Here is a 12,634-nt window from a genome sequence, read left to right as displayed (position 1 = left end):
AATTCCTTCAGATGACACTCAGCTGTCTGCCTTTGCCATGCGTATGTCCACATTCACCCAGTCTGCACCTTTAAAAGCAGCAATATTCGATTAGGGCTGATGGACGGGGAGTGGCAGCAACCAGTTCTTTGTGGGGAGTGGAGGGGTTGGGGTTAGGAAGGGAAAGATTTGGAGCCTTTTTAAATGCTGATATTTACACCTTTTTGGGGAAGGAATAAATTCTGCCACGTGTTGCAGCTTCCTCTTGAGGAATGTCCTGTTATTTTGAAGGAATGGAACCAATGGGGAAGGAGGCCAGAGCCAAAGGGATGTTAACTAACTAAATAAATGAGTCTGTCTCTACAGACCTACAAGTGATGTGGTGCATCAGAGCACGAGTTGCTAAATAACGTGTGGGGATGTTTTCCTCTTCTCCCCTCCTGAAGCTTCTTGCTGGAGGCACTGAGTGGCAGAGCATGAGGAGCAACGTAATCTGTGTTCTGCTGACCCGAGTTCCTCAGTGCTTTCATTGCAGAAACACATTTGTTGTTATCAAAAGGGGTTTTGCTTACATCTTTGCTTTTCAGGACTCATGTCAAAACATTAAAAAAAAAAAAAAAAAAAGGAAAAAAAAAATAAAATGGAGTGATGGAGATGAGGGTGGCACAGCTCTGTGCTTTAAGCAGCAGGGTGAGGTGGCTCAGAGCACACCTTGGCGCCTTACAGCTGTCCAGTGGGCAGCACCAGGCAGCCTCACTATTCTCACACCATCCCTGTCACAGGGAAGGAGCAGCTGCTGAGGGGTGTCTGTGGATGGATGGCTCTCACTCAGTGCCTGTGGCTCTGCTACAGGGCAGCACACCCAGCCAGGTAAAGCATGCGGTGTTTGCAAGCCCCTCTCTGTGCATCCTTAGCCAGAGGAGAGGCGACGCTGCCCTCTGTGTTCATTTTCCTTGCTTGACACATCATTTTCCTTCAAGCGCGGTGCTCTCATCTGGCTGATGCTGGTGAGGACTGTGTGAGCACCCTTCCTCCAGCTGCTCTGATAGGCAGTTTTCAATTCACTTCTGCCAGAAGATAGTGCATATGCAAGGAATTTATTTTCTTTTGTCTGTAAGATGATCTGTAGATCTTAGGAGCACAGTGGGGAAGGGCTTGTTGTCATTCAGAGAGAAGCAGAATGTGCCATGCTGCCAATTTTTCAGCTTTTTCGTTACTTTCTACTTTCTTTCTTTTTCTTCTTGCCATCGGAGGGCTGTAATTAGTTGTCACTCAGTTATTCCTGGAAGCACAATGCAGCCACACAGAAGCATAAAGCACACTAACGACAAAACAATCTGAAATCTGGCTGAGCAAAAAGAAGGTTAACATTATTTAGGCCAAAAGATTTAAACTGAGCTTACATCCTTCATGATGGCACAGCTACGTTACGTGGGAAATATCAATTTGAGGGGGTGTTTGTGTGTTCATTGTTTCAGCAGATCGCTCTGAGCACCTCTCTGACCCACACGCAGCCACAGAAAGAGCGTTGGGCTGTCCCAGCAGCCTCGTGGCCCTCACTCTATTTTGACACACAACTGTAGGCTTTGCTTTTCTTAGTTTTGTGTTTGTTTTTAGCTGCGTGTCTTCGTTGGTTGTTTTCCTGTAGTAATTAAATTGTGTGGAACAGGTGGCATTGCTAAGCCCAGCACTGGTCAATAGGCCAACACAGCGCTGGGAGCCTCATTCACATTAATCGCTTTCTTCCCCCCCACCCCCCCTCCAAATGTAAAAGGAAAGCACCTCTGAACAAACGCTCCATCATGACTTAATCTCTGCACCTCTACAGCCAAAAAAAAAAAGAAAGAGGTTGGTTTATTTTGGCCTAAGTTTATAGATTTCCTCTCTACTTGTCAGTAAGGACTCTCTTTGTCTTTTGGAAGTTGAGTAGTGATAACTTGAGGGCTGCATTTTAAGCTCTGTAACGTCCTGAGTGCTCTTGATACATTAAAAGTAGCTGAGGAAGGTGCTTTCAACTGCATTCAAGCTCTCTCCCCATTTATCAGTTGTTATTTCCCAGACAAATAGTGAAAAACACCTTCACCACAATTTTCCATTTCCTAAGGTTCTTGCTGTGGGAAGAGATCTGTTTCACTTGACCTCTGCTGTTGGAAAGCAAAGTAATGCCAAACACTTCCTAATTTCTGAACTTGGGGAAGAAAAGGTAGAGCTGCATAGTGTTGCCATAAGCCAGGTGTGCACTGCTTTAAGGGGTGTTTGCCCTTTGGTCCTCCAAGTCTAAATAAAATGCATCTTTCTTATCTCATCCCGTAATCCAGCGGTTAATTAATAAGTGATTTTTTTGTGTGTGTTTTTTGTTGAGAAAAATATACGCTGCTGGTAAATAGGAGATGAAAACATTTTCATAGGAAATTTCAAGGAGGAAAGCATTCAAATGTTTCCCCACTCCTGTACCTCAAGGCTTCAAGTAATTTTGCTGTTGTTGCATTAAAAGTTGCTGATAGCGTTAATGTGATTTTTATATTTGACAAAAAGATTTTGCTTCTGCATCTTTATGCAATTACCAGCCTAAGGTTTGTGACTGAGTAATGAAGAATGAATTGCTGTCCCTATGCAGAAGTACAAATAGTCAACGTTGTTTGAGTTTCTTTAGAGAATTATAGAAGCCTTAGGGTTGGAAGGGACCCATGAAGGCCAGCTAGTCCAACTCCCCTGCAATGAACATGGACACCACAGCTAGGTCAGGTTTCTTAGGGGAAAGTGCTAACTTCTTTGGAATAGAAATCATAGGCTTTTAGTTTTGGGGGTTGTGTTGCCCTGCGTTGCCTTTTGGAACACCATGTGACTCTTCAGCCATGGCTGAGATGTGGTGTTGTAGGGGCACGGCGTTATTGGGGCTAAGCAGCACAAGCATCCCCCCGTAGGCGTGCTGCCCCGTATCGCTTCCCCCGGCGCCTGGGGGTCGCAGCAGCAGCAGGGACATGTGTTTGGGATAAGTGGGAGTGCAATGGCCGGTGCTGGTTGCTGTCAGGGGGCCGGCACTGACCTTGGGTTAATCAGGGGTCACAACATTTGGGAAGTGCTGTCTGCATATTCGCTCTTGAAAGGAGTGCTGCAAAAAGAATAATAATAATAAGAAAGAATAGAAAAAAAGGTTGATAATGGTTTGTCAAGTGTATTAATTGCTGTTAATTATTTTTGCGACTCTGTAACCCCTGTTTTCAAAGTTAATTTGGAATGAAGGGAAGGCCCACACTAATTATTTTACATGGTGATGGGCAACGTCAAGGAATTTCAATTGCTGCTCATCCAGTTCCCCTCAATTTGTTTTCTTGTTAGATGCTCAATGCCAACAAGTCAGAGCAAAAGAATGGGGCAGAAGGGGAATGACACCAGTGTGGGCTGAACTTAAGATAACAAATAAACAACCCCAAATTTTAGTAAGGGTTTTACCCAGCGAATGCATACCTAGTTGCTGTGCAGTGGTTTGGCATGGGTGTAAATGAATGTTTGTGATTATTTTGCAGAAGCCTGCAAGCCAGGGTAGCTGGATTTCCTGTGGCATGGTCTGGCATTGTCCCTTCTCACTTAGAGGACTCAATGGAGACACTGGTGTCAGCGTAATGGAAAACACAGGGTCTGTTTACCAGTGTCTCCCCAAAGCTTGGAAAGAAGATATCCATAAAATCCAATTCCCCCTTTGCTTTTAAGCAAACGGAAGATCCTTTCTGCTTAGGGCCGTCACTGTTTGTTTTATCTTTGTATCTGAAAGCCTTAAAATGTTATGCATCGGCGGAGCACCTGCGTTCTGAATGTAATGGTCTTCAAAATGTAATTGAGGGGTTTTCACTTTTGCAGGCAAATCAGCAGGGCTGATATCGATCCGTCTTTTTAGGGAGCCGCAGTGCACCAGAAGGTGATACTGTAGAGGGCCCCGTAAACCCTCTGAGCCTTCTGTCTAATTTGGCAGAAAAACACAGAATGTCGGACAACAAAAGAACGATCCGATTCCATAAGAAATCTTTGTCCCTCCCACCTCCTTTTCACAAGAGGGAAAAAAAAAAAAAAAAAAAAGGAAAAAAAAAAAAAGACTTAATTTTTTCAGCTGCATACAATGATTTGGTGCTCACTCTTGCATTGAAACAGTTGCTGTCAGAACAGGCAGGAAACAGTTTTCTTTTAATTGCTGAAATCATTCGGAAGTGCTTCATGCACGGCTTCTATACAGCAGATGCTGTGCGTTAATTGGCCTGTGTAGGGCTGACCCAGGGTTCCTTGCAGCGGGCCCGATTTTAGGCAGAGGGTTTAAATGGCTTATTTTTGATTTAGTGTAACCTGGAGAATGTTAGGAGAGCACTATGCTCGCACGTGGGGTATTTCGCGGTCTGCAGTTTCTAATGTCATGTGGGTTTCGAAACCCGTGTTTCCCTGGTAATGTACGAGCAGCAGGTAAGCTCTAAATCCCATCCATCAGGAGCTAATTTTTTTACCCAGATACTCCAATGACTGATGAACCTGTCTTTTGTATGAACGTTCAGTGCAGGAGAAAGCCATATGCCCCTGGCACTGGTTCCTATGCATTCTTTACAGTTTGTAGCGAGGAGATATGAAGGCAAAACCCAACCCTTACATTTACACATCTCTCATTTATTTAGCAGTTAGCACTTTCTAAAATAGCTCTGTTTTTTTCCAGTGAAAGGAGATTTGGGTCTCTTAAAGTGATCTGACTCCCACCGCTCGCTTTCTTTATCAAGAATATTCCCGCACACCCTTAATAGGGAACCTTGTTTTGCTACTCCCCGTCTGTTCAAAACAGACCTCGGCCCATTAGAAGGTCCTCCCTTGTGTGGGAAGACCACAGCTGTTACTGTAAATCTCATCCAGTAACTGTATCACCCCCATTTTGTGGCTCTGAAGGATGAAATTGAGAAATGGAATACTGTGCAGTCATCCTTTACGTCTCCAATTTTAGGCCTTTGCACATCATTTTCATGCTTTTATTCCAAATCAAACGACATTAGGGAGCAACACCACCCCGTGCTAAATGCCTGGTGTCTGGGGCAGCCTTGGTGAGCTTTGTTTTTGGAGGCGTTATGATTTGGGGGGCCCTCGGGCTTTTGTTGGTGGGGGATTCTGTATTCTCTTGTTTTTAATGCCTCTCTCCCCTCCTTCTCTTTTCTCCCCTCCCACCGCATCTTTCCATAGTGTCAAAATTTGTCTGAAAACAGCAACCCGGATGGTGGCAGAGTGCCTAAGATGGAGGATGCTGGGTTGCGCCTCCAGAGAGCGAGCCAGAGCTCGGGGCCATTAACAAACACAACTTTAAAAAGGTTTCTGTCTCTTTAAATCCTCGTGAATAAAGTGGATCTGACTTCTTACGGAGGATATTGGGGGCTTTAATCAGAAATAAGAAGTGGTTTAAATCATTAGCACAACAAAGCAAACTATAAGCTTGAAGATAAAAGTCTCAAGGGAAGGAGTCCTCTGAAAATAAATGGGACTTGATAGATTTCCATATCATTTATAACTTCCCTTAATTACACTTGGAAGACTTGCCAGTAAAACTGGAAAATTGGCAGCCTATATCCATTATAGTAATTTTGCCGACCATGGCAAGCAGCTGGCTTTACTGGATTTTATTTCCCATCACTCACAATTAATCATCAGCTGGAGATGTCTGAAACTCTTCAAAACGTGGCAATGCTGTGTGACATTTCGGGCCTCCTTAACATGCTAAAATCTGCTGAGTAAATGGGCTGAGCTCCCCTCCCAGCGCACTCATTTGGGCGCGAGGCAGGCTGCCGCCTAATGAGGGCCACTCGGAGCATCGGATGCGAACGTGAACCCTGACCCCGTGTCAAAGGAGAGGACGCCGCAAGCTGGATGAAAGATGCGGGATGCAGCTCCGCAAACTTTGCACCAATTAGGCGGGGTGCGGCGAAGTGCATCAGCGCCGATTGGGTTTATCAGAAAGACTTGTGGGGCCTGTGAGCAGTTTACACGCCTCGCTCTGAAGTCATCCTGTCACAATGGTGAAGTCTGTACCGGGTGATGCACAGAGGTCCGAGAAAAGTGTTGTGTGTGCTCATGGAGATCCCTGGCCCGTCTAGTTTTACCCGGCTCCCCTCGAGAGGATTTCTGTTTGCTTTCCATTTGCCTGTTGTGACAGATCTGAGTTGTCTCTGAGACCTTTCTGTGCTGAAATGGTGGTTTGCAGTGATGTACCCATTCTCTGAAAGGAAGAAGTCATACAAAGAAAATCCCACCTTACCAACCGGCCAGATAAATCCTTAGATAAGTGAGTTGGAAAGCAAGAAATTGTACACATCAATGCGGCTTTCATTTACAGTCTAAATGACAGGCAAAGGGATATGTGCAATTACGTAATGAAAGAAATTGGACAATGCCCAAAAGGCTGAAAAAGAGAAGAGGCAGCTACAAGTGCCTCATTTTAGGATTTGTTGCTCTGCAACACAATGAGTGGAGCTGCAAAGGTTTAACATAAGAACGGTAATTAAACAACTTCTGGGCTTAAGTGACACTTTCGCCCAAGTAATTTGGAACAAATTGCGCATCGTCAGAAGAACTGACACAGCGCTGTAACACGTGCTGCGTACTCAGAGTGCCTCCTTCCTTCCAATTAGTGCAACTGTGGGATGTTTACTGGTTATTTGGCTATATAGTCTGTTGGCTGGGTGGATGATTTCCTTCCCAGACACCGATCCCTTTGTCATCAGCCCTGCAGGTATTATGTAAAATGCTGGTTTTTTTTGCTTTTTGTTTTTTTTTTTATTGTAGAGAAAGGTGGGAAATGGAAAAAATGAAATTCACAGACACCTCCATGCCGTGGCAAATTGCACTTACTGGTACTGCTGTACTGCAGATCTGTGGAGATAACTCTGTTCTTTCCCAGTCAGTGTATTCTTAGAACTCTGTTCAGACAGTTGTTAGAGAACATGCGTGTGCACCATCCTCCTGAGGGAGGCATTTGGTGGTGTGACAACTGGAGTCACTGGGCTCAAGAGAAGAGTTCCTTGTGCCCTTGAATTGACACCCCCAAATTCAGATCCTTAACACCTCGGTCTTCGGCAACCCCCAGAAGCTGGGGGCACCTGGTTAGTGGAGTTTAACCAGAGGATGGCAGATTTATTACTTTCTGAAAGATCTTATACCAAACTAACATTCTTGTCTTCTCTCTTTGTTTTGTTTTGTTTTTAAACCGAAATAGCTATTCCTAGCTTCCTGTTAACCTTAGAGCTGTCTGGAAGTTCAGAGCAGACTGGAGAGAGGCTGAGCAGCGAGGCAGGGGGAGGAAGAGGGAGAGAAGGAAGGAAGGGAGCTGCTGGGGAACAGCCCTGCACAGAGGAGCAGGTGTGCAAGAGACAAAGGCAGGGATCAGGAATAGAGGGAAATAACCGGGGACAAAGCACGAGTCTTTGGCTCTATCCTCCGAGTTGATGCTGCTGCTGACTTAAACGCTCACCTGAAGCTCAAGACGGCATGCTGGTAGTCAAAGTGTTGGTTACCCTTCTGGATCTGGTTACTGTGCAGTGCTCTCGGAGCAAACACATTCCATCTTTACTCCAAAAAGCGTATCAATCACACTGCTGTTGGAAAAATGGTACACAACCATCTCCGTGACACGGCTGTGCGATCCCCAGCTCACACAAGGGGTAAATCCTGGATTGTTTGTTTTTGCCCCTTTCTATAGCCAGCCCACGGACCACCATTAGCCCTGGGGCCTGGTTTTTGGTGCTGAGCACACTCCCTGGGTACCGCCATGTGCAGGGACGGAGCCTCCTGCCTGTGCTCCCCAGGACAGGTGCCAAGAAACGTCTGGCTTCCCCACCAGGATTAGCATCCGCGGGACCCATGCCAGGGAAGCAGAGCAGAGGCTCCGTGGCCAAAGCTGTGCAAATTAAATATCGGTCTGGATTTAATTGATGTTGAGCTGCGGCGGATGTGAAATGTGAGCTGTGAAAGTAAGAGCCGAGCGTATGAGACGGGCGAGGGGCCCATCCAGGTTCGCTTGGGGTGATGACTTTCAGCAGGTGATTCCTTTTTCCCTGTTTCGCTCCCAGTTTGCCAAAAGCAGCGGTGGTTTGTGTCTCAGCCGTATGTAACTGGCTGACTTGACTCGAGCCGTGGAAGCCTTGTGGTGTTTAATGAAATAATCCCTTTATTTTCTAGAAGAACCATACGCACTCCCAGCTTTATAAATCCTCTCTCCTCATTTTGTACCGCTTTAATTTTACCAGGTTTCAGAAGGTCAAGAGATTTGTGTAATTGAAGCAATGAAAATGCAGAACAGTATGATCGCTGCTAAAACAGGCAAGGTAAGCTACCTTGGGTCACTTAAAACCATATGCAGCTTGTCAAATAGGATGGAATTTTAAAAGGAAATAAAGGAGGATTCTGGTTGTTAAGGAATTAAGTCTGATTGTTGTAAGTCTTTCGAAGTGAGGTGTCTTTAATTTTTAACATTTACATCTGCTGTGAATGCTGTTAAGCAGTTCCGAGCCATAGATAGCACAGCAGGAAGTAGTTTTACTGCCTTTAGAAATTCATATAACTCTTTTTCTCCGAAATGATTTGCTTTCTATGACGTTACAATGCCACGTTGAATTGAAGGTGTTACAGATCGTTTTCCCAAATTTCCTGTTTCCAGAGAGCAACTAAAGAAGAGTGATTCTTTGCTAGTTAATTCATTAATGGCAAACAGTCTCGTCTTACCAAACTACTCTTAAGAAGGCATAGAAAGCATTTTTGTAGGAGGAAGTTTGAAGTTTTTCACACAGAGGGTGGTGAAGCACTGGAACAGGTTGCCCAAGGAGGCTGTGGATGCCCCATCCCTGGAGGCATTCAAGGCCAGGCTGGATGTGGCTCTGGGCAGCCTGGTCTGGTGGTTGGTGACCCTGTAACGTAGCAGGGGGGGTTGAAACTGGATGATCATTGTGGTCCTTTTCTACCCAGACCTTTCTGTGATTCTATCATTCTATGAGAATAGTGTTTTTTATTATTGGCCCCCTGAGCAGGGAACTGGGTAGGCTTGCATGACAGAGAGAAACCCCATCTGTATGGGGTGCTGTCAGCCCCCAGGGCAGGGCCTCAGAGCATTCCTTTGCTGGATTGTAATGTGCAGCCTGAAGCCATCACCTGGGCACAGCCTGATTCAGCCTTTGCACAAGGAGAGAGAGCAGAGTCATCAGGAGTTCTGGATATTTTGTTCTCCTAATCTCACCTTTCCCAGCAGGTCCCAGCCCATCTCTGGACCCTCTGCTCTCTCAGAAGCAGAGCCATTTTTTGCTAAAGAGAATAATAAGAATGATAATAGAAAGTTATCTTGTAGGGTTCATTAGCCCGGAGGGAGGCAGCAAGGAGCCTGACTCCAGGGCAGACTGGGTTAGGCTTTGGCAAGATTTGCTGAGATCTGAGGATGGGTTTCTATGCCAAGGACTGTTTGTGTGTTTACAAGAAAGGATGATTTGGCACAGCACTGAAATTGTCACCAAGGCTTGGACCAGGGCTTGCCTCTTCCAGTACGTTTCATGCAAAATTGGGTCTTGAGGAAATAAATGCGAGGGAGGGGAGGGGAGGGAAAATGTACTTTCTCCTGTTGCTCTTACATTGGCACTCTATTATTTTCTTTCATGCATTAATTCCTACATAACTTATTTTCTCACTTGATTAATATTGTATGGCATTTATTTTTCAACTGTGCTTCTTTTGTTTAACTCCTTCTTGCTGCTCTTTGTCTCCACTGCTTTTAACCAGTGAGTATTTGTGACCGAAGTACTACTGCCACCTTCCCTCCACTTTAGTTTTTCCCTTCAACCTTTCCTTTCCCCACCAAGGTGTGCTGCGTCCCAATGACCTGTTCCTTGAAATCCCGCTTGCCCTTCTCTAAATAGGCCCCACAACTGTGCACATAAACACCCCATTTGGTGAATTAGCCCTTTTGAAACAGAAATCTTTGCCCCACTCTGCAGTGTGAAGCCACAGCTCAGAGTGCAAAAGGAGCCTGACCCCTCCTCAGGAATGGGATGTTTGGCTTTGGCTGTTAGCCCACTTTTTTTTTTTTAATGCATTGAAATTGTGTTTTGAAACTCAGTTTGTTTGCCTTCAGCTGGAGGACGTCCATTTTCCTTCCCCATCTGAATTCCTTTTCTTCATCATCCCCCTTCCTGTTTATAGTTGTGAGAAACATGGGTTTGTCCACCCTGAGCTTGCCCCATGCAGGTGGTTTAGCAGTGAGGGATGGGGAGCAAGCTGTGGCTGGGCAGAAGAGCGTATGGCCACTGCCAGCATGTAGCAGAAATCACTGGGGAGGCTGAGACACTAGTGAGCTACAGCGTGTACTGAACTTTGGCTTTGTAAAGCAAGAAAAGAAAGAAGTAGAGTATCTCTCACACTGCTTTAATCTCCTGAAAGACGAGTCTCAAGAATTGGGTTGGCTGTGTAGGTATTGATTTGGAAATAAAGCTCTTTCTTGTATATCTTTTGAAATTTTCGCCTGTCAACAGTATTCAGCTTCATTTCTTGGACAATGCTGTGACTGTGTCTGTGCGGCAGACCCAGAGGTGCACCCACAGCTCATGGGGCTGTAGGCTGTGACACTCAGATGCAGGCAGATGTGCAGCCCCATCAGCCTGATTTTGGGTGCGCTGCGGGTTCCCTGCAGGAGCCTCAGTTAGCATCAGGTGACTGAACCAGGAGAACTGCTGAACGAGACTTGGTCCAACTCGGGTACCTCAGTGGGAGCTCTGGATTAACACTGCAGGCAAACTCTAACACAGAGCTTCAGTTATCTTCTGTGCTAATGCGTTTCAGCAATTTATAGAGCAGATGAGGGTCTGTATAGGACATACTATACTATATTCATTCATTCAAAGAATTCATCTACCGATGTAGTTGCATTTATTTGGCAAGTGTAACCCTTTGCCAAGTTCAGTTGCATTAAAGGATTCCAACTCGGATTTGAATCAATTTCTCTCAGCAGTGCAGGGATTAAGGGAAACCCAGCTTCATGGCTGCAGCCCCAAAACTCACTAATACTTCCAGTCTGTAATCCATGAAATACCAGAATATTGTACTGTAATGTCCAAGCGTGGATGCTGAATACTCAAACTGCCTTCTGAAAGGTTTAAAGCTTTAGTGTGAACTTAATGGCAGTGCAGTCCTATGCACTGAAATTGTTTCTGTTTCTGTGCTGTAGGTGAAAGCAGTGCACTGCAAAGCTGGTGACACCGTTGGAGAAGGAGATCTGCTGGTGGAACTGGAATGAAAGGTTGCCTTGCTACTGTTGAATCAGCTCAACCTTGGTCATTTCCATCCATGAAGTAAAATTAGAGCAGTTCAAGACGGACGATGGGCCTTCCTACGCAGATGATTTTATAGAGCCATATTTATTGTATCAACGGTTAAGACAGCAAACACAGATGTTAAACCTTGGCAACAGATCCCAGATTTTTACTTCCAGAAATACTTGTACATAACCTTTGTAATTCTTTGATTTTTTCAGGATCAAGTAGAATCAATAAAATAACCATTTCTGCTTTAAAACAGGAAAAGCTGCTTTTTTTTAAAAAAAAAAAAAAAAAAGGAAAACATAACAAAAGCCTGAAGCTGATTAATCTTCTCCATGGTAATCTCACCGGTCTGAGGCCCCGGCCAAATCATACAGAATGGCTGATAGGAGCGACAAATTAACCACTGAATGGACTCAGCAGTTTCCTAAACTCTGTGTAAGTGCTGAACAATTACTGCTTACATTCTGGTCAGACTTATTGTAATATAGTGAAGCCTTTGTCCAGACTAGCTTTAAATTACGGGTTAGATGTTTTATTTGGTTGCTGCAGACTTTCCCTTGTATTTTCACTTGCAGGTCTAAGGGAATTTTCCCTTTTATTCGGGCTCTGTTCTCAAACGCCCTCCTCTTCATCTTCTTTCTGTTGGTCACTGGATACAGGGCCTTCCAGGTGTGGGCCTCAAGTCCCCCTAGCAGCCCCTCAGGCCAAGCACGCTGCCCCCTGGGCTCCTCCAGGCCAGGAGATCCATGTGTGTGACCTCTTGTTGTGCAGGGGCTCCTTCTAAAGACTCAGTGAGGGATTTGGAGCGTTCATAACATCAGAGCTTTGGAGAAACTGAGGCAGAGACCCCGCAGCCTTTCCTAGGTCTGTTCTTGTTGCCATCTTGCCTGCTCCAGAAGGGGCACAGCTCAGGTTCTGCAGGTTGCCCTAAACTGAAGCACGATGAAAAGATTTACAAAATGAATGAATATTCTGCTTGAAAAGCATTTCAGAGTTCGGTGTCCCTGATGCAGGAGAACAACCTCTCAGTCTGTTTTGCTGCCTGAACGGTAGCAGTGCCCATTACTAATGAAGTTCAGGCCCGTTCCTTACCCTGGCTCTCTGTGTTGATCTCTGGCCATCCCAGAGTTCCTGCCAGTGAAGCAGAAGTACAATACAGTTCAGAACAGTCCCCTTGGTACACTTCATTGTACTCTGGCTCACTGCACGACACACATTCCCCACTCACAGCCTTGTCCCTGCAGCAGCTTTCTAAATTACACAATGTCAGTGTACCAAACGCTGCAGTCGATGGAAATAAAAGGCACAGCAGTGCAACAACACAGCCACAATATCCCTGCATTGTA

General features: G+C 45.4%; 1 protein-coding gene across 2 annotated transcripts in view; it reads left to right on the top strand.

Moving 5' to 3' along the window:
- Nucleotides 1–11,559, top strand: part of PCCA (propionyl-CoA carboxylase subunit alpha) — a 251,157-nt gene extending 239,598 nt beyond the window's left edge. For both annotated transcript variants that reach the window (XM_015851501.1, XM_032442017.1), the window contains exons 23-24: nucleotides 8,238–8,315; nucleotides 11,195–11,559. In XM_015851501.1, the coding sequence (XP_015706987.1) occupies nucleotides 8,238–8,315; nucleotides 11,195–11,263 (147 nt within the window). In that variant the 3' untranslated portion in view covers nucleotides 11,264–11,559. The remainder of the gene's footprint in view (nucleotides 1–8,237; nucleotides 8,316–11,194) is intronic.
- The last annotated feature ends 1,075 nt before the right edge of the window (nucleotides 11,560–12,634 follow it).

The sequence above is a fragment of the Coturnix japonica genome, chromosome 1, assembly GCF_001577835.2.
Source record: "Coturnix japonica isolate 7356 chromosome 1, Coturnix japonica 2.1, whole genome shotgun sequence".
Taxonomy (NCBI): Eukaryota; Metazoa; Chordata; class Aves; order Galliformes; family Phasianidae; genus Coturnix; species Coturnix japonica.
The sequence above is the reverse complement of the archived record's forward strand: the minus strand, read 5'-3'. Positions and strand labels throughout refer to the sequence as shown.